Source organism: Solea solea, chromosome 1, assembly GCF_958295425.1.
Source record: "Solea solea chromosome 1, fSolSol10.1, whole genome shotgun sequence".
Lineage (NCBI taxonomy): Eukaryota > Metazoa > Chordata > Actinopteri > Pleuronectiformes > Soleidae > Solea > Solea solea.
The window spans coordinates 24,642,087-24,670,004 of NC_081134.1; the positions used below are offsets into that span (position 1 = coordinate 24,642,087).

Consider the following 27,918-nt stretch of genomic DNA (forward strand, 5'->3'; position numbering starts at 1 on the left):
ACCTAGACTGCTGGGGGATTTTCCTGTGGTGCACGCACATTCACTCTCTCACACTCAGGGTATGAATATGACTTTTTATATGTCATTAACCTTGTCTCTTTCTCTCCCTAGTTTGTGTCTTTCCTTCCTTCCCTCACTCTCTCTCTCTTCTTTTTGAGGCTATCCATATCATACATATCATCACAATTATTATTGTGCTATAATTAAAAGTCGATATCATTGACTGTATAAACTTGTGTCTTGATACAGTTGTTGTGTATCTGCTCCTGGTCTCTCTCTCTCTTCTGTCTCTACCTCATCTCCCTCTTGTCCTTTCTCGTCCCCTTTCTGTCCCCCACCTCTCCGCTGTCCCCCATTTTCCTTTCACCCCAATCGGTTGAGTCAGATGACTGCACATCTCTGAGCCTGGTTCAGTCAGAGATTTTTCTCTCCACTGATGCCTAGTGTTTGCTCATTGTGTGAACTGTTGGGGTTCTCTGCTCTCCTTGATGTTGTCTATGTACAGACCTGAGATGATGTATGTTATGATTTGGCGCTATACAAATAAAATTGAATTGAATTGAATTATTGTTGTTGTTATAAATAAGAGTTTATTTTAGAAGTGTTTTAGTGAAAAAAATTAAAAAAACGTCATTACAAAATAAAAGTGCAGCTAAATCATAATGTGTAACTGTGCAAAGTTAATATAATAATATTTGATGTGATTAGTGAGATATTGAAGTTTTATTTTGAAAAAAAATAAACACTGATGATGATGAACATTCCTCAGGTGACACTGCGAACGGACGTGACAGCTTTTAATTTGAAAGGCTGGAAGCGGAAATGGTGTTCAGATGCGCGTAGCAGCTGTAAACCATTAGCCTGTGAACAGGTGCGCGTGCAGGTTCGTGGGCGGAGTTGTGTTTGAAATGCCGCGTATTTCCGCTGGTGAGGAGCTGCGGACTCTGGCGGAGGTGAGTTCACGTGTTCAAATCAAACTTCATTAGTCAGGTTAGGATTTGGCACAGGTTAGCATGCTAACACCTCACCCTCTCTCTCAGTGTCGCTACATGTTTCCCGCGGAAACTCTTCGTGATCTTCAGAGAGTTGGTGCTCTTTACTTTGACCTCCGTCTCTACGTGGATTTTTATTGTACGTTTCTACTTCCGCTCAGAGTTTCACAATAAAAGCACGTGATCTCGATCAGTCAGTATTGATGAATCATCAAAAATGTTCATCTCCACAGGTTTTCCAAACAAAGAAAAGAAGAAGCTGGTCTATTTAGCCGGAACACTTCCTGTTCTTTATGAAGGTGAGAACTCCAGACCAAAGACGGACCCGAGTCCAGACCGAAGACTGACCCTAGTCTAGACCAAAGACTGACCCAGAGTTCAGACCAAAGACTGACCCCAAGTCCAGAACAGTCTCTAGGTCGATCCAGAACAGAGTCCAGTTGAGGAATGAACGACAAACGATCTTTGTGAGCATGTCTTGCTCTGGATTATAAAAAACATGACTGACCCAGGTGATCCAGGTGAAACACTGCCCTCTACAGTTTAAATCCTGAATCACAGTTCTTCTGATTTAAACCTTAATCCTCCAAATCTGACACATTTTAACTCTTATTATTATGAATTATTCACAGCGGATTGCTTAGATTTGACCAGGTCAAAGGTCAAATAAACCTGCTTAAACTCTTTAATCCACAAATGTAAATTCTGTTTAAATAAATACAATTATCCAGACTCTTCCCTCGTCCCTCTTCTGGGATGTCCTCGTCTGAGAAGGAGACACTGATGTGTCCTTCATAAACAGGCAAACTTCAGACTGTTGGGACATTTGGACTATGAATTGACAGTTGGACGATGAGTTGCCAGTTGGACGATGAGTTGCCAGTTGGACGATGAGTTGACAGTTGGACGATGAATTGACAGTTGGACGATGAATTGACAGTTGGACGATGCAGACCCTGGACTGAGACTCAGAGTCATGAAAACATGAAATCACAGCAGACCCAGGGAAAGAACACAAAATGGTAGAAATGTGATTTTATTTATTTTAGTTTGGTGGGACGAGGCTTTAGATCCGTCCTCTACTGTCTGTTATTGTTGACTTTTTGCTGCCACCTGTCTTTACAGGAAGTAAGTACAATATTCCAGTGTGCGTCTGGCTTCATGAGACTCATCCCATGTCCCGCCCTCGTTGTTATGTCTGTCCATCTGTCTCCATGGTGATTAACCCGTCTTGTCCCTGTGTGGATCGCTCTGGAAACATCAGTCTGAAAGGACTGAAGAACTGGACTCATGTAAGTCCATCATGTCTTTGACGCTCCTCCCATTTAAAAAAAAAAACAAACAAACACCAGAAAACTCAAGTTCAAAACTTTATTGAACAGGTCACAAATAACAAACAATGATGATGTCACTGCCTGTCAGGGTGTATCCAACCTCTCACTGCTTGTGTCAGAGATGAGGCGGGCCTTCCAGGTGGACACACCCCTTTATGCCAGATGTCTTGTACAAGCCCCACCCCCTGCAGATGTGGAGGCGTCACATCCATCATCAAGAGTAAAGTCAGACAGGTAAACGTGACTGATGATGATGATTGTTATATGTGATGATCATATTTCTGGCTCCTCCTCTTGCAGACACCACCGTCCGTCCATCTCCTCCTCTTCTTCTTCCTCATGTCCATCTACACAGACAGGTAAACCCTGGCCGTTTCTCAATACTCAAGTAAGCAAGTATGTACTTGCTTACTTGGGAAGTATATACTTGAGAAGTAAGCTGGGAGTATATACTTGCCAAGTACGGGAGTACACAAGTATGTGGTTGTTTCTCAATACTCAAGTATGCAAGTATGTATGTATTGTTCTGCTGTTTGAATGGTGGCTGGCGCCAAGTGCTGCAGCCTCATTACCGCATTTGATAAATGAACATATGAAATACTTTTAATAAATGCATATATATGTTGTTATTATTTATACATTTTAAATATTTAACTTCATTTATTAATTTATTTCTATTAAAATATACAATACAAATAATACAATGTGGAAAATAGATATATTACAGCATTGTAGAGTAGTGTGTGTGTATATATATATATATATATATATGTATGACATATATGTATGTGTACAAATATATACTACTCTACATACTATACTATACATATCTAATATTTACATATTATATTTAAATACAGATACAATGACCGTGCGACTTTAATATAAATCCAACATTCAAAGTTAAAATAAATAAAACATTAACAATATACAAACCTTCAAACTGTCAGGTCAAAACGTTTCCATTAAAAACAAAATAACACGTCAACAACAAATCTATGGATCACACCGAGCATCTAATGACAGCGACGTCTGAGCCAGCAGATCATTTCATCAGGACAGGCCGAGGTAACGCTGCTCTGTGCCGGGCACAGTGAGCGCCGAGCGTCCGCAGAGGCGGAGCTGATCACCTCCGACAAACGTCGCTGCCAAACTATAAATACGTCATATCTTCATACACAAACCACATGTTTGAATTCTAAATGACAAATTTCTCGCCTCAAATGATGTTAAAACTTTGTTCCGGGACACAGAAAAATATTTATTTCAGATTTATATTTCTATTATTTGCTGCTATGCGCCGCCGAAATGTATTCTGGGATACATGGCCATCGCAAGTACGCTTAAGTCACCTCCGATGCATACTTGGTAAAAATAGGCGGAGCGAGAACACTTCCGGGTTTGAGAACCGTCCTTGCTGTTCGCTTACTTGAGAATTGGAACAGCACTTGGACTGAGGCTGATGAAGTTTTAACAAGTACGGGAGTACGCAAGTACGCACAAGTATGGATATTGAGAAACGGCCCCTGACCCTGACCTAGCTAACTGTTATCAGATGTTTTCCTGATGAAGCTCTGTTTGCAGCCAGCCAATGGGAGCAGAGTGGGGAGGTGAGGGTGAGGAGTTCATACACTGAGGAACTGCTGGGGATCGACTTCAGTGCTCCTTCTCCGTCCTCCTCCAACCACAGCAACCCCTTCCTGAGCAGCTCCTCCTCCTCAGGTGAGACCACATAGGTGAGCTCAGGTGAACAAGCTCCTCCTCCTCAGGTGAGACCACATAGGTGAGCTCAGGTGAACAAGCACCTCCTACCTCAAGTGAATACAGTAAATACAAACCATTTTTAGTCTTATTTCAGTAAATTGTCTTATTATTGTTTGTTTTTATTGTTATTAAGTTCAGATGCAAAGTATGGGTGTGTATGTATGTGTATATATATGTGTGTGTGTGTTTTTTACTCCACCTGGTTCTGGTCCTTGCAGGTCTCCCTCCAGACCTCCTAAGCAACAAGATGGGGGCTCTAACACTGAAGCCAGGTAACTCACCTGCACAGATCAACCAATCAGGAGTAGACAGACGTAGGTTAAGTTCTGGACCAGAACCTCAACTACATCAGAACAAGGGTTTTAAGAGTTTAAAACCAGAACCAGCTGGACCAGGCTACATGGAGGTGAGGGGGTACTACAGCTGGTCTCTGTCCATCTTTGCTGGCATGAGGTCTCAGTTCTCCTCTGTCCCCCTCAGATAGCAGCTCATCTCCCTCCAGACCAGGCATCCATCTTCCTGTCCTTGATGGAGATGGATGGTCGGAACTTCAGCCCCATTGATGTCATGGAGGCGGTCCAACTCAACAAAGATCTGCAGTCCGCCCTCAGGTTCTTGACTCACTGTTGCCCTATCTGTCAAGACCAGGTGACCTTCAGCAAGGTGAGTCAGCCGAACTGACTGGACTCTAAAATTTGGAATAATAGACATCGTAGACCTGACCACTCGTAGACCTGACCACTCGTAGACCTGAACACTCGTAGACCTGACCCTGAGGACTCGTAGACCTGAGGACTGGTACCCTTATGTTGCACACTTGAGCAAAAAAGGAATACTCTCAGGCGTGCATGAGTTTCAAATCCTTTACTGTAAAACACAGAAACACAAGCACATCAGCACGATCACATCGCGACATGCAGGCTGGCTGGGGGGTCCTCAAATTGATTAATTAATTCAACTAACCAGTCCCGTTTCCTGCCAACTAACACTAAGCAGATCATGAGCTTGTGCTCACACACTTAGCTAAAACATTGGTAACATTTGGAACACTCACACGACTCATATGTCAGTAGGTTATGCTTATGATATTGTGATCCGCGATTAACTCCTGTCAGGTGACACACGTTTTCACCGGACTTCTACTTACTTACAAAATGCTGAAGATAAAAAACACTCGCATCACAGTCACATTACTACACACTCTGTATGCTCATGTCATCACTTTATATTCAACATATTCCCAAACTTTTAGCTCACCTGTAAAACACAAGCACATCAGCTCGATCACATCGCGACATGCAGGCTGGCTGGGGGGTCCTCAAATTGATAAGCACTACGTTGCACTTCACTTAAAGGACCCCTCAGCTGCCTTAGAGTGCCTGTGAGAGTTTCACTCATTATATCCACATTTTAACCTACTGCAAATATTAGCTTGTCTTGTGCACAAATGTCCATAAATAAAAATAATGACAACAAAGAAATTAGAATATAGTACACACTTAAGAAGAACTAAGAATGGGGGGGTGTCCGCTTATATTGCCCACATTATTATGAGTCCCACACTTACCTCCTGTCCTCTCTCCTCAGATCATCACCATGACTCACTGCTCCTGTTTCCTGTGTCAGACGTGCTTTAAGTCATTTTTCTCGGCGGCCATTAAAGAGCGAAGTGTTGATCAGCTGGTTTGTCCTCAGTGTGGCAGACCAGAGGTCAGAGGTCATGGGAAGCTAGAGGAGGCCATGGACTACTTCAACCTCCTGGATACTCAGGTGAGGGAGGGGCTTTGTAACACTCACACACAGTCACACACTCACTCATACATACAGTCACACACACACTCACAGTCTCACACATACACAGTCGCACACACACAGTCAGTTAGTCACACACACACACACACAGTCACTCACTCACACATAGTCACGCACACAGTCTCACACACACACACACAGTTTCACAGACTATTTTTGATCTGAAGAGACACAAAAATATTTTATGTTTTAAATCTAATGAAGATCAAACGGACACCAGGTCTCTGTCTCTGTCCCCATCTGTAGATCCGTCACTTCCTGTCTCCTCAGGACCATGAACTCTTCCAGAAGAAGCTGAGAGATCGAGCTCTTCAGGAAATGTCCAACTTCTGCTGGTGTGCTCATGTAAGACTTTAATTCATGAATATCATCGTCACATGTTTACCTGGAATATAGTGATGGAGTGTGTGTCTCACGTGTGTGTGTGTGTCTGTCTCTCTTAGTGTTCCTTCGGGATGCTTCATGAAGGAGGCCAGTTGAGGATGGACTGTGTGAGCTGTAAGAAGAGCACCTGCAGTCAGTGTGGATCAGCTGTAAGACACACACACACACACTGTGATGTCTCTGTGATGACACTGTTGTCTCTGTGATGACACTGATGTCTCTGTGATGTCTCTGTGATGACACTGATGTCTCTGTGATGACACTGATGTCTCTGTGATGTCTCTGTGTTGTCACTGTGATGACACTGATGTCTGTGTGATACTGATGTCTCTGTGATGTCACTGTGATGACACTGATGTCTGTGATGTCACTGTGATGACACTGATGTCTCTGTGACGTCTCTGTGATGTCTCTGTGATGACACTGATGTCTCTGTGATGACGCTGATGTCTCTGTGATGTCACTGTGATGACACTGATGTCTCTGTGATGACACTGATGTCTCTGTGATGACACTGATGTCTCTGTGATGATACTGATGTCTCTGTGCTGACACTGATGTCTCTGTGCTGACACTGATGTCTGGGATGTCACTGTGATGACACTGATGTCACTGTGATGACACTGTCTCTATGACGTCTCTGTGACGTGATGACACTGTGATGTCTCTGTGACGTCTCTGTGATGACACTGTGATGTCTCTGTGATGACACTGTGATGTCTCTGTTTCCTCAGTGGTCTCCTCAACACCAGGGTTTGTCCTGTGACCAATTCAGACTGTTGCAGCAGCAAAACCAGCTTGACTCCGCCTCCTTCAGTGACACCAGCATCGGTAATAACATTGTCACCTGACACCGACTGACTGTGCCTGTCAAATACCTGAGACCATGACTCACATTTTTGAGGCCTCTATGACTTTAAAGGGATAGTTCATGGTGTTTGAAGTGTGGTTATATTAGTTAGTGACTGTGCTGTGAGCAGCTGTAGACACAGAGGTTCACTCAGAGACAACATGTCTGTCAGCAGAGACACAGATTTTTATCCACTTAATAAAATCTATGTCAGTTTAAGTTCTTTATCTCACTGTTGGACAGACTTTTTCAACAGGAAACTTTGTAAATCACTCACTCTACCAAACACTGACATTTAGTGGAGTGTTTCTCAATGAAACTGTGGCTCACAGTAGACTGACAGCTCAGTGGTTCTGTGGACAGAAGACACTTTTCAAGTTCTACTGTGTTTCAACTGTGCCCTCAGAGTGTCCACAGTGTAAATGCGTCTTCAGTCTGTCCAGAGGAGGATGTCTTCACTTCACTTGCAGTCAGTGTCAACATCAGTTCTGTGGAGGCTGCACTGGGACCTTCTCTGTGGGAGCAGTGAGTTCCTATTGTCTTCTGTCTTTCATTCATTTGTTTTTGTTTAGGTTACTTCAGGAGAAGGTGTCACTGTTTTCTTTTACGTCCTCAGGTCTGTGGTTTTTCCCTAGACTGTGCAACCAAAGGTCTTCACGCCCACCACCCTCGAGACTGTCTGTACCACCTGAGAGACTGGACCGTGACCCGACTGCACCTGTTGCTTCAGGTAAGAAACACCCGAGACCGTGACCCGACTGCACCCAACACTACAGGTGAGAAACACCCGAGACTGTGACCCGACTGCACCCGACACTACAGGTGAGAAACACCCGAGACTGTGACCCGACTGCACTCCAAGCTACAGGTGAGAAACACCCGAGACTGTGACCCGACTGCATCCGACGCTACAGGTGAGGAAACACCCGAGACCGTGACCCGACTGTACCCGACGCTACAGGTGAGAAAGACCCGAGATCGTGACCCGACTGCACTCGACACTACAGGTGAGAAACACCCGAGACCGTGACCCGACTGCACCCGACACTACAGGTGAGAAACACCCAAGAATGTGACCAGACTGCACCCGACGCTACAGGTGAGAAACACCTGAGACCGTAAGTGGGCGTGTCCTGTGTGCAGATGATCAGCTGATCCTTGTTGTCGTCCTTCAGTATTACCGAGTCTCTCCTTCATGGTTGGAACCAGCCCACAGCGGCTCAGATGTATGTTTGGTTCTGGAGCTGAAAGACGACAGCAGCGACCGGGGGGAGGAGCCATGTGGGAAACTTGCGCCACCTGAACACAGAGGATACTGCCAGTACGACAGTTCAAGGGGCGTGGTCATAGTTCATCTGTATCAGTGTCATCACAGTTGAGTAAACGCTCTCTCTCTCTTGCTCAGGTCACATTATAAGGAGCGTCTGGTGGAGCTGATCAACTGTAACCATGCAGACCCGGCCGTCCTCTTTAGTGTGGACGAGATGATGTCAGAGCTGCAGCGTTGGTGCGTCGCCGTGCCAACCAGGAAACCAGATGAACCGGAGCAGCTGTACGTCCAACGCCTACGTCGAGTGAGTGAGTGAGTGAGTGAGGGAGTGAGGGAGGGTGTAAACACACCAACCCCCGTGAGCGATCACTCGGCGAACTACAGACATGTAAATGACTCAGGTTGTTTTTCTATGGTGCTACATGTACCGGGATGTGCAGTAAAAACAAGGAAAGGACAAGCAGTAAGTTCCCATCATTTGCCGGTCAGAGTTTCAGAGCTGTGCAAGCCTGAAGGCTAAGCTAAGCTAGTATGGAGTTTTGGAGAAGACACTGAAGACATGGAAAAGCTGGAAACTCAGAGTGTTCACGGTCTCCATTTCCAACACAAAGACGTCACTGAGAGGTAAGACTGACTCTATTTCTGCTCACATTGTTTACGATGTCATATAGTTAGATTATTCACTCGTTCATTCATTCATCCACACATTTGTATAATCAGAGAGAGAGGCTAGAGAGAGGACGCTGGCGTTTGTCTTTTCGCCGCTTCTCCAAACTGTTTAAACACTTCTCCTTCGTTTAAACAAAAATGTTTTAAAATTATTTGTTTTAATTACGGCGCCTTGGGATTCCAACTTCGTCGGATCTCAGGGTCACTGCCGACCGATGGTGTACCTACCTGGTGCTGACGACCTCGTCCTGGGTGAGCTCCGCGCCCGGGAACCACTTATCGCACCATCACAGGCGGATAGCCTCTTCCCCTGCCCATCTGCTCTCCATCTCTGGGACCCCTGTCTGAGTCCACCTGCAAATCGACTCTAGCAGGCAGGTGGCTAGTGCTGGCGTTGCTGTGACTAGCGGCTAGTGAGGCTAGACAACATCTTCCTTTGGACAGCATGACACTGACTTATTCCACCGCCCGACGCCTCCAAATCAAATCCACAATCCCCCCTGGATATGAAATCTCCCTCGTCATCAAAGAACTCAGATATAGCCCCGCTATATCCACAGAAGCTGTCGGAAAAAGTTTGTTTACCACCGGTGGCATGATCGGTGCATTCCTTCCATCTGGACGTCTGACGCATATCTACAACGTCATCAGAGCGCTGCCGTCTCCGGCTGTAGTCCGTGCCGTAGTCTCGCTGGAAACACCGCGAGACTGTCACAAACCAAGCAGGACAAAAAACGGGGAGCTGATTCCAGCCTACTCCGCCCTCTTCAGCGTCACACCACTTCAACAGATGTCAAAATTGAACTTTTAAACACTCAATCCCTGAACAATAAATCCTCCTTTATTCAGGACCACATTGCTGACAAACAGATTGACTTCATGTGCCTTACAGAGACATGGCAACAACCTGAGGTCTATTCTGCCTTGAATGAAGCCTGTCCTCCTGGCTATAGCTACCTGGAAAAAGCCTGCTGCACTGGCCGTGGTGGTGGCTTAGCTGTGGTATACCGAAGCAATTTTAATTTGTCTCCCCTACCGCTGCCTGCATCTTTGTCATTTGAATGCCTTGCATTTAAATGCAAACCCCCTTACTCATTTACAATACTCTTGGTCTACAGGCCCCCCAAACCTAACTCGGCCTTAATGCCAGAGATACATGACCTCCTCACCACTCTCTGCACAACCTCAGCTAATATTATAATACTTGGCGATTTTAACATCAATGTTGACACTCCCTCCTGCCACCTTGCTGCTGAGTTTTTGCATCTCCTTGACTGCCTCAACCTGACAAAAAATGTTGCTGTCCCAACACACACACTCTAATCAGCAACCTTTTGGTGTTTGAACTGGGTGTGTCTGACCACAAGGCCATTTCAATGGAGCTGCCAAACCTGTATCCCCTTGAAAAACTCAAACGCCAGATCAGCTTCAGGAATTTAAAAAATATCAACCCAAACTCCCTAACTTTTGACCTACAGCATCTCGCTTCTGTTCATTTTCAAACCGTCACTGACTCTGTAAATTTCTATAATGCATCACTGAGAAGCCTCCTGGACCTCCACGCCCCTGTCAAAAACAACAGTTACATTCACCCATTCAGCCCCCTGGCACACCAGCGAGCTGCGGGAAATGAAGAAAGCAGGACGTGTCCTCGAAAGGCGTTTCAAGGTTTCAGGTCTCACAGTGCACAAACTTGCGGGAACATCAGAAGACCTACTCAAAATCCCTCAGTGATGCACGGTCTTGTTTCTTCTCTGGTCTCATCAACAATAGCCCTGGAAACTCAAAAAGACTTTTTTCCACTGTCAATAACCTTCTCAAACCTCAAACCCCCCTGAAATTGGACACCACACAGGAGCAGTGCAACAACTTCATCTCTTTCTTCAGGACAAAGGTAGATAACATCCGTGCCATCCTCTCCCCCTCCAATCCCAACTGTCAGCCCTCAGCCTGGGATGGTCCAGCCTCTCTGCTGTTTCATGGACATCACACAGCATGAGGTTGAGGAAACCATGAGGAAGATGAAACCCTCTACCGGTGCCCTGGACCCTTTTCCCTCAGCTTTGATAAAAACTCACTCCTCTGAAGGGAGCAGTTTGTGATTTTGGTAATCGTAGGACTTATGGCAGACTGGCCAAATCCCATCTGCCCTCAAAATTGCTGTCATCAAGCCACTCCTTAAAAAACCCAGCCTTGACCCGGAAGTACTTGCCAACTACAGACCCATTTCAAATCTTCCGTTCCTCTCAAAAGTGCTGGAAAAGGTAGCTGCTGCCCAACTGCATCACCTTAAATCAAACAACATGTTTGAAAAGTTTCAGTCCGGCTTCCGCCCTGGCCATAGCACGGAAACTGCCCTGGCCAGGGTCACTAATGATCTGATGATGTCAGCTGATGCTGGCTCACCATCCCTGCTCATTCTCCTCGATCTCACTGCAGCTTTTGATACGGTTGACCACCACATTCTTCTTCATCGCCTACACTCCATCATCGGACTCTCTGACTCAACTCTTAACTGGTTCACCTCCTACCTCACCAACAGAATGGAATCCCTGGGAGAAGCCAAGTCTGACACGCTACCTATCTCCTGTGGTGTCCCCCAAGGGTCAGTCCTTCGCCCCACCCTTTTCACTGTGTACATGCTTCCCCTTGGCCGTGTCATCAGCCGGCATGGAATATCTTTCCATTGCTATGCTGATGACACTCACTTGACCTTTGGACTTCACAACAGCTTTGCAAAAACTCTTTTTACCACCTAAAAAATATTGCAAAACTCCGCCCCTCTCTCTCACTTCCAGATGCAGAGAAACTTATCCACGCCTTTATCTCCACCAGGCTGGACTACTGTAATGCTCTTCTTGTCGAGATCACAAACAAAAACATTCAGAAGCTTCAACAGATATAAAACTGTGCTGCCCTGATCCTCACAAAGACTCGAAAATTTGACCATATCACACCAATTCTCAAATCCCTTCATTGGCTCCCAGTCTCATGCAGGATTGAATACAAAATATCACTACTAACCCACCAGTGCCTCTATGGTAATGCTCCAACCTACTTGAAGGAGCTAATCACCCCTCAACCCACTCCACGACACCTCCGCTCCGGCCAGGCAAACGTCCTGCAAATCCCAAGGACCAAGCTCCGAACGATGGGAGACGGAGCCTTCTGCCACGCCGCTCCCAGTCTTTGGAACGCTCTCCCTGACGACCTGAGAGCACCACTGACCCTAGACACTTTTAAAAAAGGCCTAAAAACCCACCTTTTTAAGAAAGCTTTTTATGTTTAATTGGAGACGTTCTCTCTCCAATTATTATTATTTTTTTTTATTATTATTTTTTTTTTACGTAGCACTTTGAGATTGTTTGTTCAATATAAAGTGCATTACAAATAAAATTCATTATTATTATTATTATTATTATTATTAGTTGTCGGCAGTAAAGCAACAACGTTGTCAAAGTAACGTTTGATAGACAATTATCTGATAGCAAAGCAAAGCCACCTTGCTTTCGCTTGAGAATAATGTAATTAAATGTTTTAATGTTATTCATATTTGTTGAAGTCGCAATGTTTTCACACCACGGTCATTTTCAGTGTGTACTAACATCTAATGTTATTCATAGCCTATATAGACAAAATTATAATGTTCACAGCTAATTCAGTTGGCATATTTTGCTGAAAGATTTGTTTCCTGGAAAAAAGTCAAATTTTCATTCATATTTAATGTGTAATTGTATTCTTTGTCCTTTAGGAGCATGATTGAAACAAGTCTTCGAGATAATCTTCACACCACACACCATCCAGTGTCTGCTCCTCTTCCAGATTCCTCCAGCTGTGTCACATCAGATTCTGTCGCCACTGTACATGTTTCATAATTTATTTTTTGTTTGCATATTGTGTTAGACATTCTTTTAGATTTGTCTTCTTGTTTATTTTATATTAAAACATTTTCCTTTGTGAATAATAGAGCTATATTTTGTTTTATTACCTTGCATTCATGTGTACACCACAGTTCAACAGTAAAGACTCGTGGAAGGAGGCCGAATAGTTACTGATTTTGTTGTTATATTACTTACTATACAACACAAGTTAGATTTACACAATAAAAATGATGCAGTTGTCATCAGTAAACAATGTAGCTCTCATTCTGAAGTGTTTATCAACCGTTTCCTCCATAAGAAATCACTTTTCATCTAATAATACTCTAATGGCTAGAAAAGAAACCATAACCAATATGAATTTATTTTACAATAATAATGATAAAATTATAATAATGATAAAAAAAATAACTAGTACCGCAAGCGGTTCTAAATGGGTTTGAGCTCGAGGGCTTGCGAGTCTCCGTGTGCCCATGTCGCCGTGCGAGTCCTCTAGCTCATCTCCCGTTCATTCACCGCTTGCGGTACTAGTTATTTTCAGTGGCGTCCCTGCGCAAAGTTAGAGGGCACTTCCTGTTTAAAATGGCCGACTTCCAGTTTGGTCAAAGGCGTGTCCGTAAACGTGTTTAGGGAAGGTCCCTTAACTCGCATATAAGGTTTTGTGTAGATCGGACAACGTATGGCAAAGTTAGAGGGCACTTCCCGTTTAAAATGGCCGTCTTCCTGTTCGGTCAACGGCGTCTCCGTAAACGTGTTCAGGGAAGGTCCCTTAACTCCCATATAAAGTTTTGTGCAGATTGGACAACGTATGGCAAAGTTAGAGGGCACTTCCTGTTTAAAATGGCCAACTTCCTGTTCGGTCAACGGCATCTCCGTAAACGTGTTCAGGGAAGGTCCCGTAACTCACATATCTAGTTTCGTGTCAATCGGACAATGTTAGACGTTACTTGACCTTTTACAGACATGTTCAGGACGGGTCTGGGGTCCCACATACCAAGTTTTAGTTGGATACAACAATCCCTGTTACAGCAGCATCAAAAACTATAAATGTAATTCTGTCTGCTGTCACCAGGGGGCGCTGTATTTGAAAATGAATATGTTCATATAGACGTGTTAAGGGCAGGAATATCATCAATCCTAGCAAGTTTGGTTCAGATCAGACCAGGATTGGCAAAGTTATAACAGTTTGTTTTTTTAGTATTTTCTGCCACCACCAGGAGGCGCTGTTTTCAAAATGTACCATTTCAGCAACTACCTATCATCAATCATAGCAAGTTTAGTTGGGATTGGACCTTCCATTTTAAAATTATACAAGTTTTGTTGTCTGTTGTGAAAAATCGGAATTATCTGCAACTTTGGCGCCCCCTATCTCATTTAAAAAAACTTTCAATAACTTTAGATCCTCAACTTGTCCACAGTGACCTCACCAAGTTTGAAGGTCGTCGCACAAAAGCTCTAGGATGAGTTAATTGAAATACCGGCCGTCATTTGTCATTGTCTGCTGTCACCAGGGGGTGCTGTTTTCGAAATTGAATATTTTCATATAGACGTCTTCAGGGCCGGACTATCATCAATCCTAGAAAGTTTGGTTCAGATTGGACCAGGATTCGCGAAGTTGTAGCAGTTTGCTTTTTTGTCGCAAAAATCTAAATTTGCATAGTTGCCATGGCAACACCGTTAAACGTTGTGCCATCATATTCAGCACACACCATCTACCATGTGTTTTGAGTGTTTTCAGCGATTTTGAAGCAGATACGATAATCTCTGTAAAAGTTATTCCCGAAATTGTAAAGGAGTTTTTTGGTGTATTTTCTGCCACCACCAGGAGGCGCTGTTTACAAAATGTACTGTTTTTGCTTAGACGTCTTCAGCCATGGTCCATCATCAACCATAGCACGTTTTGTTCAGATCGGACCTTCCATTACGAAGTTTTAAGACTTTCGTTCTCTGCTGCGAAAAATCGCAATTTTCACCAACATTGCCACCTCGTGCGCCATGTGACATTTTAAAAACCTTTGATAACTTAAGATGCTCAACTTGTCCACAGTGACCTCACCAAGTTTAAAGGTGATCAGACAAAAGCTCTAGGACAAGTTTGTTCAAATACCATTGTTGCAAAATGGTCAAAAGCGCCTCGTTTTGGCCTGCAATCCAAGATGGGGCCTTCCCGTAGGATTCACAGGGAAGTCGTCATCAACTTTTTTGACCATCCCCACCTAATGAACATGTGTACCAAGTTTCATTCATGTACGTTAAACCCAATGACAAGAGAGCCACGGGTTTTAGAATTAAAAGACGCTGATGCTGCCACATAATATAGTCTATTAGCAAATCGCTGTACATCAGTTGATTTAAGATGGGACTCCTGGATAAATGTGATATCAATGTGGTTCCAACTAGCAAACTGTAAAGTTGTCATGGTTCAGTTGTAGGGCTTGAATGGGCTAAGCAATGTGCAGTGTATTAAGCAATTGAGTCCAAACATGTAGGCCTGCACTATCGACACAAATAGAGATTGTGATAGCTGTGTTACAATAAAGATAAGAAGATCTAGCTCCCCCCAATACCCTGTCGCCCACTACCCCCAAACTCACACGAAGACCAGGTGCGTTAAGAACTAAAAAAAAACACAAAAGAAAAACATCTCTCCCAAAAAACATCAGGTACTTTGCGCTGAGAGAGCAGGCAACTGCCTGTCGAATCCGCCTGTCCCCCCTTAAAGAAAATAGCTGTCAGAAACTGACAAATTAACTACCTTGAATTGCAAAAGCTATAAAAGCCATAGAAGTTGTACACAGTTGGCGATTCAATTCAATTTTATTTGTATAGCGCCAAATCATAACATACATTATCTCAAGGCACTGTACATAGACAACATCAAGGAGAGCAGAGAACCCCAACAGTTCACACAATGAGCAAGCACTATGCATCAGTGGAGAGAAAAAACTCCCTCTTGACAGAAGAAGAAATCTCTGACAGAACCAGGCTCAGAGGTGTGCAGTCATCTGCCTCGACCGGTTGGGGTGACAGGAAAATGGGGGACAGAGGAGAGGTGGGGGACAGAAAGGGGGGAGAGAAAGGACAAGAGGGAGATGAGGTAGAGACAGAAGAGAGAGAGAGAGAAAGACCAGGAGCAGATACACAACAACTGTATCAAGTTACAAGTTTATACAGTCAATGATATCGACTTTTAATTATAGCACAATAATAATGGTGATAGTGATAATGATGGATAGCCTCGAAAACTGGATCAGGATCCTGCAACCTGCAAGATGAGAATACAGAGAGAGGGGGAAGGAAGGAAAGACACAAACTAGGGAGAGAAAGAGACAAGGTTAATGACATAAAAAGTCATATTCATACCGTGAGTGTGAGAGAGTGAATGTGCGTGCAGTATAACTGGTCCAGGTTTCCCTGAACCAGCTCTAACTATAAGCTTTATCAAAAAGGAAAGTTTTAAGTCTAACTTTAAATACAGAGAGAGGCTCCACCTCCCGATGGCAATGAACTCTGGCAGTGAACTTAGTTACAATAATTAGCTTCATCTTCAAAGTTAAGTTGCATAAAGGTGTTAGATATACATACTGTAAGTCAACATTCTGCATGCACTGTAGACTGGCAGTGAACAGGAAGGCTAGGCCACTAAAAGGACAACAACAAACTACAGAGCGATGGTTATGTCAAGTAACATATGTAAGCGTTCATGGACTTACTGTACACTCTGATAGATGGCCTAGTTAAAATTTAACAGGTGGGATCTGCCGTCAGTCCTGGGCATGTTCATCCAGTTCCTTTATTTCCATTCGCCCATTTCATATTGAGAAAATCCTCGGCTTCGGTGCTTGAGTTAAAGATGTGTTGATCCTGCCCGTGGATAAGCTTCAAACTGGCCGGGTAGAGTAGGAAGGCTTGAAGACTTTGCAATATTCAAGCAATACAAAGCCACATGCAAATGGTGGAGTATTCCTTTAAGGGGAAAGTCACAAAGCCCCTAAATATGTTTCTCTTCTCAACCAATCACTGCCCTCAACTCTGTTTCCTCCTCAGACTCTGACCAATCAACTTCCTCTCAAGCAGCATTGAAGACCTTGGCTCCACCCACTCTTCTGATGTCAGTCGCCATGGTCACCACAGACTTGAACTGGCAGGAGAGTGTGATATCATCACCAATCTACTTCCACTGTTAAAAGCAGCCAATCAGAGTAGGATGTGAACACGCTAACAATGCTAACAGTGATCAGTGTTAATTTTTCAAAAAAGAGGGAATGAATGAAGCAGCTGTTAACACTGGTTCATTCACATGAACACGTTTAATTCACTTCTTTACATTTAAATAATCCAAAGTTATTAGCATGTGCGAACAATAAAGGAATTAGAACAATGGGGTTTTTTGTACTGTAACTTTATTTTAATAAACACAATTGATGTTTTGACAGTATTTTCTGTTTCCATGGCAACCACAGATAAACATAATAACAACCGAAAACTGACTTTTCACCCACGATGCACTGCTCTTCACTCATGTGAAGGCAGGGTGTCGTCTCTGGGCGGAGAGAAAACGTTGAGCTGCCGGATAATCTGCCCGGCGACTGCTCTGTTGTTAGCAGCGACGATTCTGCGAGACATGAGGTCCACGTCTCCGCCTGCACACACACATCACTGATGTGACCAACTGTCTCCATGACAACAGACACTGAGCTGCTGTGACATCACACTCACCCTCCACATCCAGCAAGACTCCGCCCGCCTCCGTCACCATCAGCGAGCCAGCGGCAACGTCCCACACATGGATCCCAATCTCATAATAAGCCTCAACAGAACCGGACGCAACCAGACACAGGTTGATGGCAGCGGTTCCTGCGCTGCGCACACTGTGGACACGCAACACACGCTAATGACACGCAACACACTTATGATATGGTTGTCATAGTTCAGGTGTGTGATGTCATAGTTCGGGTGTGTGATGTCATAGTTCGGGTGTGTGATGTCATAGTTCACCCGTGCACAGGGAGACAGACGATCTTCCTCAGACTGGAGAAGATTCTGTCGACAGCGTCCGGGTCTCGATTTGATCCAAACTCTGTGACAACAATTGAGCGCTTGATGTCTGAAGGACACACAGGTCAAAGGTCAGAGCAGCGTTACTAAAGGACAATGATGTCATCATTATTGATTATTGTTCACAAACCTTCCTGATCAGAAACCTTCAGAGGTTCTCCGTTACAGAACGCTCCTCTGCCGCGACGCGCCACAAACATTTTATCTTCAAGACAACTGTAAACAACGCCAAACTCCACCTGAGACAGACAAGGGACAAGGTGTAGTTTATTATTGTACCGGTGTAGTTTATTATTGTACCGGTGTAGTTTATTATTGTACCAATGTAGTTTATTATTATTATACTGGTGTAGTGTATTATTATACTCGTGTCGTTTATCATTGTAATGTGACAGCAAATGAGGGGGCGTGGCCTCTCACCTTCTTATCAACACAGAAGCCGATGGAAACAGCAACAAAAGGAAATCTGTAACAAACACAGAGGTCACTAAAGGTCTTCATCAGAGGTCACTGGAGAAGCACACACAGAAGTATTTTAATTTGAAGTCGGGTCATATATATATATATATATATATATATACACACACACACATATACACATACATATACACACACACGTATATATGTATATATATACATACATATATACACACACACACATATATACACACATACACACATATACACACACATACTGTATATACATATATTCTCATACAAATATACACATACATATAAACACACACATATACATACATACACATAGTTCCAGATCATTTGATGTTTAAGGTAAAAACCTGATTTATTATTTATTTTCTTTGTCTTTTAACAAGGTAACAATGGTTACAGTGTGTGTTTTAGTTCGTAATTGAAGAGGTTTATTAGATTTATAGCATTATGACCTGTAGGTGGCGACAGACAGTTTCTGACTCATGGGCCGTGTTTCAATATCCATACTTGTGCGTACTTGCGAAAACGTCATCAGCCTCAGTCCAAGTGCTGTTCCAATTCTCAAGTAAGCGAACAGCGAGGACAGTTCTCAAACCCTTAAGTGTTCTCGCTCCGCCCATTTTTACCAAGTATGCATCGGAGGTGACTTAAGTGTACTTGTGATGGCCATGTATCCCAGAATACATTTTGGCGGAGCATAGCAGCAAATAATAGAAATATTAATCTATAATAAATATTTTTCTATGTCCCGGAACAAAGTTTTAACATCATTTGAGGCGAGAAATTAGTCATTTAGAATTCATGTGGTTTGTGTATGAAGATATGACGTATTTATAGTTTGGCAGCGACGTTTGTCGGAGGTGATCAGCTCCGCCTCTGCGGACGCTCGGCACTCACTGTGCCCGGCACAGAGCAGCGTTACCTCGGCCTGTCCTGATGAAATGATCCGCTGGCTCAGACGTCGCCGTCATTAGATGCTCGGTGTGATCCATAGATTTGTTGTTGACGTGTTATTTTGTTTTTAATGGAAACGTTTTGACCTGACAGTTTGAAAGTTTGTATATTGTTAATGTTTTATTTATTTTAACTTTGAATGTTAGATTTATATTAAAGTCGCACGGTCATTGTATCTGTATTTAAATATAATATGTAAATATTAGATATGTATAGTATAGTATGTAGAGTAGTATATATTTGTACATGTACATATATACATATATATATATATACATATACATATATATATATATACACACATACTACTCTACAATGCTGTAATATATCTTTTTTCCACATTGTATTATTTGGATTGTATATTTAATAAATTAATAAATGAAGTTAAATATTTAAATTGTAAAAATAATAACATATATGCATTTATTAAAAGTATTTCATGCTCTTGCGGGGACTCAAGATGGCGGCGTAGAGAGTGGTCGACTTTTTCTGGGCTCCGCACCACAGCACTGATATTTCCTACATAACTCCGCCCAATTCGATATTCGCGACAATTTTCACATTGTGTTCTTGTTCTAAGGTGGATATTAATGTTATTCATGTGGTGTTATTTGAGCTTGGAGCTGTAGGAGAAGTTCATCGGGTTAGGAGAAAGTTTTGGTAATCCCCTGGTTACTGGTGGGGAAGGTTCCTCCCACAGTGCTGTAAGCACGTCTGTTTTTTTGGATTCTATGTTGTCTGTTTTTTTTTGTTTGTTTTTTTGTGTTTGTCAGCTGGGTTACAATCAGGTACAAAATTTGCATGGAGATCATAATACATCTGGGAGCTTAAATCTTTTCAGTAAAAAATGTTATGACATGTGACACATTGAGGCTGTGCACTTGGAATATTAAGGGAAGTCACTCACCCATCAAATGAAAAAAAATATTGCTATCTTTAAAAAAGGAGAAAATTGATATTGCCATGTTGCAAGAAACACACTTGAATGATGAGGAGCATTTAAAGCTGCAACAGTGCGGCTTTGATCAGGTCTATTTCTCATCTTTCACGACCAAAAGCAGAGGGGTGGCTATACTCATTAGGAAAAATGTACCTGTTAAAGTATCAAAATGCATTAAAGATAAACATGGACGGTTTGTACTTATTTCAGCCTCCTTATTTGGGGAGGAGTTTGCTCTCTTAAATGTCTACTGTCCTCCATGTCATCCCCTTAATTTTTTGGTGGAGGCATTTGCCAAATTATCTGATCTTGCGGTGGACAGTACTATTGTAGGAGGTGACTTTAATTGCCTTGTGAATCCTTTGATGGACAGGTTTCCTTTAGGTGCTTCATCTCTATCAAAACAGTCCAAACATATCATTGGTCTCTGTGAGGACTTTGGATATGTGGACGTTTGGAGGACACTTCATCCTGCAGATAAAGAATTCACCTTTTTTTCTAATCCTCACAGTTGTTACACAAGACTTGATTACTTTTTTGCCCCTAAAACAGCTTATAGAATCGGTTGTCTCCTGCTCAATTGGAAACATTATAATATCAGACCATGCAGCAGTATATATGAATGTTAAATTTAAAAAGCTTTCCAAGAAACCCATGAGTTGGAGAATTCTAAAAGATCATAAATTCATATCATATTTCACTACAGAATTTAGGCATTTCCTCGCCATTAACTCCCCCTCTGTTAATAATTCATCTCTGCTCTGGGAGACCTCCAAGGCCTATGCCAGGGGGTTGATTATATCCTATACTGCTACCAAAAGACGTAAAAATATGGAACAAGCTTTATTAGAAAAAAGGTTAAGTATATCGGAGAGGGAATATGTCAAGAAACCTACAGCAGCTAAATTGAAGGCTATTCGCTCCACATTAGACTCTTTGCTAACAAAAAAGGCAGGGGTAAAATTAGGTTATGCAAAACAAAGACTATTTGAACATGGGGACAAACCGGGAAGATATCTAGCCAATTTAACAAAAAGGCGAAGGGCCTCTCAAATTATTGAGTCAATTTTGGATGTGTCTGGGACTTGCTCATCTGATTCTAGGGTAATTGGGGACACCTTTAGAAATTTCTATACAAAATTATATCAGTCAGAACAAGCTGACAATGCTGAAACATTGATGGACGCTTTTTTCTCTGAACTTGATCTTCCCACTATATCGCAAGATCAGAAATCTAAATTAAATGCCCCGATCTCAGCGGCTGAGCTGCATGAGGCCATTCAACTCCTTCAAACAGGCAAAGCTCCAGGCAGTGATGGTCTCGGTAGCGAGTTTTATAAGGAATTTCAGAGTCTTTTATTAGAGCCTATGTTGAAAATGTTTAACCACTCTTTTGAATGTGGCACCCTTCCACCATCATTAAGGGAAGCCAATATTTCACCGATTCTGAAAAAGGGGAAATGCCCTGAGGATTATGCCTCGTATAGGCCGATCTCGCTGTTGAATGTGGATTTGAAAATTCTTTCCAAGGTATTAGCAAGACGTTTAGAAGGTCTTTTGCCAATCATAGTGAAGGAAGATCAAACTGGCTTCATTAAGGGCCGTAATTCCTATAACAACATTAGAAGATTGCTAAATATTATCCAGCTAACTGAACAGCAGGAAATAGATGGTCTTGTGATTTCCCTAGATGCAATCAGGTGTTTCAAGCCAACTTTAACCAACTATTTGATAAAATCAAACAAGACTCGGAGAGATGGAATAATCTTCCTATATCATGGTTGGGCCGAATTTCACTTCTGAAAATGAATGTTCTTCAACGTCTGCTTTATCCGATTCAAATGATTCCCATCTTATTCAATCATAAAATTGTGAAAAAACTGAATGGTTGGTTTACTTCAATATCTGGTGTAAACGTAGACCACGGATCAAGATGTCAGTGTTGCAGTTACCAAGTGCTATGGGTGGGCTGGATCTTCCAGATATTAAGAGGTATCAATTGAGTGCCCATCTAAGATAAAAAGCTGATTGGATAAAAGATAGTGCTTCGTCTATCTGGCTTGATATCGAGAAGTCCCTTTCCAATTGTCATCTAAAACATCTACTTTTTATTGATAAACTGAAATGTATTAAGACGCTTTGCAACAACCCAGTTACAATTAATACCGTTAGAGCATGGAGGTCTACCCAGCATTTGGAAGGCAGAGCAGGGCTTATGTCGGTTTTCACCCCGATCACTGATAACCCTGACTTTCTCCCAGGGACCTTGGACAGGGCTTTCAAATGCTGGACAGCTAAGGGAATCTCTTCCCTGGGTGATCTTTTTGTGGGTCCTACCCTCATGACTTTTAATCAAGTTATGGAGAGGTATGGCATATCAAGAAATGATCGTTATTTTCAGGTCAGAGATTTTATTATAAAAGATACATCTTTGCTTGCTGATACGAATGTTACACGGATAGAGAAACAAGTACTTCTTTCTCAGGGAAATGCTTCCATTAGAGCCTTTTATGCTAGTCTGAGGGATTGCTCAAATTTCTGTGCTCGGACGCTGGGAGTGATCTGGGAGAGGGAGCTGGGTGTTGGGATAACTGAGGAGATGTGGGAGGACATCTGGGATAATGCAAGGAAAATAAATGTTTGTAACCGGACAAGAGCGATGCAACTTAAAATACTGCATAGGGCGCATGTTGCTCCAAACCGTCTCTCTAAATACAGAAGGGATGTTTCTCCATTTTGTCTTAAATGTAAGACGGAAATTGGTGATCTTACTCACAGTTTCTGGTCTTGTGTGAAAATACAAAAATATTGGAGCGATGTCTTGTTTGAAATACGAAAGGTTCTGAAGAAGGAGCTTGAACTCAACCCAGTCTTCCTCCTTCTGGGTCTTCCCAGTGATCGTGTAACTGATATATATCAGAAAAAACTGTATAATGTTATGACATTTTGTGCTCGAAAAAATATTCTTCAGCACTGGATCTTAGATAAGGCTCCCTCAGTGGTGGGATGGCATAGGACAATAATGGAGTACATTCCTCTGGACTTTCTCACCTGTCTTCTGCACTCTAAAACTGATACCTTTGAGAGAATTTGGAAACCATTTCTTGACTATATTAATGTAAATATTTCTGCTATACTGACAAGAGCATTTGTATAAAAAAACGGTATTATTTATTTCTGTTTTCCTTTTTTATTCAGCTCCCACTGTATTTCACTCTGTATTGCATAATGTACCTGTCACATCTGCCTGGAACTGATCACCCTGTTTGGGTTTTTGGTTTTTGTGTTGTTATTCCCAGCTTGTTGTTTTGTTGTTGTTTTGTTTGGTCCTGTCCTCTGTATGTTTGTTTGTTTATGAGAAAAATTAATAAACACATTTGAAAAAAAAAAAAAAAAAAGTATTTAATATGTTCATTTATCAACACCGTAGGTGGCGGTAATGAGGCTGCAGCACTTGGCGCCAGCCACCATTCAAACAGCAGAACAATACATACATACTTGCATACTTGAGTATTGAGAAACAACCACATACTTGTGTACTCCTGTACTTGGCAAGTATATACTCCCAGCGTACTTCTCAAGTATATACTTCCCAAGTAAGCAAGTACATACTTGCTTACTTGAGTATTGAGAAACGGCCATGATCAAGTTCGACACAAAATGGTGGACTACGACTCGTCCTGGTTTACAAAGACCCAGTCATGAAAACCTGTTACTTGTTAACCCGTTAACTAGTAACAGGTTAACTGTGGAAGCTTCAGTTACCTTCAAAGTTCTACTTCCTGTCTCTGTCGTTCAGGTGAAAATATCTAAAATGTTTACGTTAAGTGATAGTTTGGTAATGTTTCCATGGAAACCATGACTCACAAGGCCCCCTGGTGTCCAGAAGAAAGAACTCACGCGTGAACAAAGTTGGTGGTTCCATCAATGGGGTCGATGATCCAGGTGGGCTGGTCTGTGAGGTCACATGGTTCACCTGCCGCCACTGACTCCTCCCCTATGAATCTGACACACACACACACACGAGTCTTCAGAGATCCTCTGGAGAGCAGATTTATCACACTGTTGCACAGAAAGTGGAACATCACCATCATGATGATAATCTGTGAAACCGATAACACGCACACAGGGGGCGGGGCTTCCTACCTATGTGCAGGAAATCTCTCCTTCACTGATTGGATGATGAGCTGCTCCACCTTCTGGTCAGTTTGTGTCACCAAGTCAATCGATGAACTCTTTGTCATGACCTTCCTGTCGCCACGCAGAGCCTCACGCACCACCTGATCAATACATCACACCAGATCAATACATCACACCTGATCAATACATCACACCTGATCAATATCCATGTACCTCTCCAGCTTTTCGTGCGATGGCGACCGCGTGGTCCATGGCGTTCTGCCACTGGTCGGCCATGTTGTGGGAGGAGCTTCTTCTAGAAACACTTCCTGATCAGAAATCAATATTTATTCATTTTGAAATAAATAAATAAATAATCTGAACAGTTTTATGATTAAGATCAATTTGTTGACAAACTATTACATTAACTTTCAATTTTAAAAAAGGTTTTTCCCATTTTTACGAGATGTTGTGTCCTGGATTAGGGGTTAGGGTCCTGGGGTATTGCACAAAACTAGAATAAAGAAATCCAGGATAATTGAGCAAGCACGGCTTTAACTAGTCTGCTCGGCGCATCCTGGCTTAATTGGGTTTGGGGCTGGTAAGTGACTTTAAAGTAGATAACAGTGAACAAATGAGGTGAATAGTTTAGGTGTCTGCTGATATGTTGAATGTCTGTATGATTGTAGCAGTCAAAAAAAAAAGCCCATAGAACTGGCTAGGGCTGAACGATATGGACAAAATTTCATATCTCGATATTCATGCCAGATATCTTGATAGCGATATGATACGATATGACTACGGGTTCGGTGAAAACCAAGCATTTTTCAGAAAAATAAAAACATCATAATACAAAAGACTGTGGAAACTTTCCACATGGAAAGTGCAGTTTTATTGATGAGAACTCACTGTGAGACTGTGTACACGGGTACCATGTCTTTTGCAATGTGGTATGTTATAGCGTCTGTAACGCCTTTATGTTCGGTGGACGTCGACTCATACGGTGTAACGCTACTGAACGCATCAGTAAACACACTTTGCTTGGGCTTCTTTTGGGATCACTGAGAAGTCCCATGTGTTTCTCTCATTGTAATACACTCTTCGTGCAGCACGCGATGTTTGTTGTGCTACCTTGCTTCGTCGCAATTTTTGCCAAGCACGACCTGCACAACACCTCGCTCTGGTTGACATCATCCTTTTTAAATCCAAAATACGATGATTTATGTTTTGGCACAAAATCGCCACCGGCCGCATTATCTACCGCGCTCATGTCACTTTCTTTCCCGCTGTGTATGTCGTGTGTGTGTGTGCGCGTATCAGTGTCCGTCTCCCTCCCGCCCTCCTATGTTTGTCATTGGTTGGCTTCAGCTGTCGATCCACAGCAAGCATGAAATAAGGTTTGTGGTTGGCTGGCCGCAGTGGTGCATTCAAGGGCAATCGTAAAAATGAAGTTTATTGTGCCAGAAATGTACATGTAGGGCGAGCGCGGGAGAAAATCTATATTGTTTATATCGTTGCTTTTGCGATATGAATACCTTGAATGTTCATATCTAGATATCGATAAGATAACGATATATCGTTCAAAAAAAACTAACTTCAGCCCTAGAACTGGCACAGGGGATGGCCCACCAAGCCAGGATATGACCCCAGCGGAGGAACTGGCACTCTATTTAAATAAAGGGAGGCCAGTGATGGAGGGGATTCAGGGAGGGACAGTAACAGACTCTGTCCCACCCACAGAAACTGTCCGCTTCATACAAGGTACATATTGCAGTACTACTGCACATGGAACACAATCAAATAAATATATTATACTGTCTGACTTTGGATTTCCTTGCAGTGTCTGGGAACACACTTACACGTCCTGTTACATGTGTAACAGGACCCAGATGCTGCACAGTCTCCTCAGCAGCCTGGTAACATTGTGAGTATTGGCCAAAGTAAATCTACATTATGCACAAATCCTGCTGTGCTAATTGACATTTCTTTTACAGACGTCACAAACTGTCAGAACACTATATGTAAAGCACCTGGAGAGACAGATAGAGCTGGCAGATGTTAAAATCACACTCAAGAAGAGAAAGCTCCAAGAAATGGAGCTGGATATTGAGATTAAACGCCAGACACTCAGGAAACCGGACCTGGAAATCCAGAAACTAGAAAGAGAAGTGAGTATTTCAGTGCACTCAGTAACCATAACGGCTATACAGTGTTTTAGTCTTTGTTGCTTTTGCTCTCTCCATACCAGGGTCCAAGCAACCAAGACAAATGAGGACAGCCAAATAAAAAAAATTCAACTAGAAAACATTGTGGTGTCCTCCCTTTTTCATGAATGTAAAAGAGAAGACGCTTTCATGCCCATACACACATACATATATATACACATATACATACATACATATATACATATATATATATATATATATATATATATATATATATATATATATATTGCCCTCGTCACAGATTTCATTGAAAACACAACTTCATCAGCTGTGTTTTTAGTCTCAATTACTGCAATAAAACACATATTTATGAAACCTCTGATGGCAATTTGACAAGCAGCCTTCATTAGCATAGCAATATAACACTTGGCCGGAGTGATAATACAACCACTTGAATCAATATAAAAAGACTGTTGCAATTACAAACAGCCAACAGATTTAAATGAAATGAGAAATGACTATATATATATGTAATATTTTAATACAGGATAATTAAAACTATGCAACATACCTAGAAAGACCATGGACATGCTGTAAAACACATTAATTCCACACGGGATTGAAGGTGGAAATACAGGTGAATCACTCGGATTAATCTTAGCCTGTCTGTTAGCCTGGTCTGGAGCAGGCTAGCTGCAGAGAATAAATCACCATAGTAACTTGGCCGGGTTAAGTTTGAGCTGCTTTCATGCAACCGACTTGAGGCTAAATTCAGCCAGGATAACCAACTTATCCCGGCTTAATCCCTTATCTTAGTTTTGCGCAATACCCCTCTGGAACACAACGGCACAGAAGAATAAGCTTCCGTAGAAACAGGTGAGTTTATTGTTGTGCAGTTTTAAAGTCACGTCAGAGAAATAACAACAAAGTATCAACTCACGGACTGAAGACGAAGCTCTGACGTCACACGAGAAAAAAAAACTATACACTCACTCACTCACTCATCTTCCACAGCTTTAAATCGTCAACGTTAATAATTAAATGAAAATGTCAAATATGGAACGAGTTCCACTCGCGAGGAACGACGGCTTCACTCACTTCCGGGTTCTTCGTCTTCTTCTGTCACTTAATGAGTAGATGATTTCACGTCTTTATCGCTGCCTACTGTACACACACAGTACTACACACACACACACACACATACTACTACACACAGACACACACACTACTACACGCACACACAAACACACACACACACACACACTCTGCACTGCCCCCT

The 27,918-nt window shown here is 42.5% G+C and overlaps 2 protein-coding genes across 17 annotated transcripts; one reads left to right on the plus strand and one right to left on the minus strand.

Moving 5' to 3' along the window:
* The first annotated feature begins 797 nt into the window (after positions 1-797).
* si:dkey-181m9.8 (E3 ubiquitin-protein ligase RNF31) lies at positions 798-17,338 on the plus strand. Of its 14 annotated transcripts, none has more exons than XR_009242545.1 (18): positions 798-953; positions 1,041-1,131; positions 1,226-1,291; positions 2,118-2,284; positions 2,415-2,560; positions 2,627-2,685; positions 3,911-4,048; positions 4,309-4,496; positions 4,571-4,753; positions 5,678-5,860; positions 6,149-6,247; positions 6,346-6,435; positions 7,021-7,117; positions 7,543-7,661; positions 7,753-7,866; positions 8,312-8,457; positions 8,542-9,030; positions 9,276-13,043. XR_009242545.1 is itself a non-coding variant. In XM_058654133.1 (18 exons), the coding sequence occupies exons 1-18, from the start codon at positions 909-911 to the stop codon at positions 17,005-17,007; spliced, it is 2,115 nt and encodes a 704-aa protein (XP_058510116.1). In that variant the 5' UTR covers positions 798-908; the 3' UTR covers positions 17,008-17,338. The 14 variants fall into 14 exon arrangements, 11 of the variants coding, with proteins under 11 accessions (XP_058510116.1, XP_058510034.1, XP_058510258.1 ...); XR_009242543.1 differs by having other exon boundaries at positions 12,827-13,043; XM_058654133.1 differs by lacking the exon at positions 9,276-13,043 and adding an exon at positions 17,001-17,338 and having other exon boundaries at positions 8,542-8,718.
* Positions 17,339-27,755, minus strand: LOC131477742 (inositol monophosphatase 1-like). 3 transcript variants are annotated; one of them, XM_058612299.1, is made up of 9 exons: positions 27,738-27,755; positions 24,709-24,803; positions 24,502-24,635; positions 24,256-24,360; positions 18,432-18,477; positions 18,142-18,250; positions 17,952-18,060; positions 17,673-17,824; positions 17,339-17,596 (listed from the first exon to the last, which is right to left on the minus strand). In XM_058612299.1, exons 2-9 carry the CDS (start codon positions 24,769-24,771, stop codon positions 17,469-17,471), a joined length of 846 nt encoding a protein of 281 aa, XP_058468282.1. In that variant the 5' UTR covers positions 24,772-24,803; positions 27,738-27,755; the 3' UTR covers positions 17,339-17,468. The 3 variants fall into 3 exon arrangements, with proteins under 3 accessions (XP_058468282.1, XP_058468276.1, XP_058510847.1); XM_058612293.1 differs by lacking the exon at positions 27,738-27,755 and adding an exon at positions 27,580-27,731 and having other exon boundaries at positions 24,709-24,799; XM_058654864.1 differs by lacking the exon at positions 27,738-27,755 and adding an exon at positions 27,580-27,731.
* Positions 27,756-27,918: the final 163 nt, after the last annotated feature.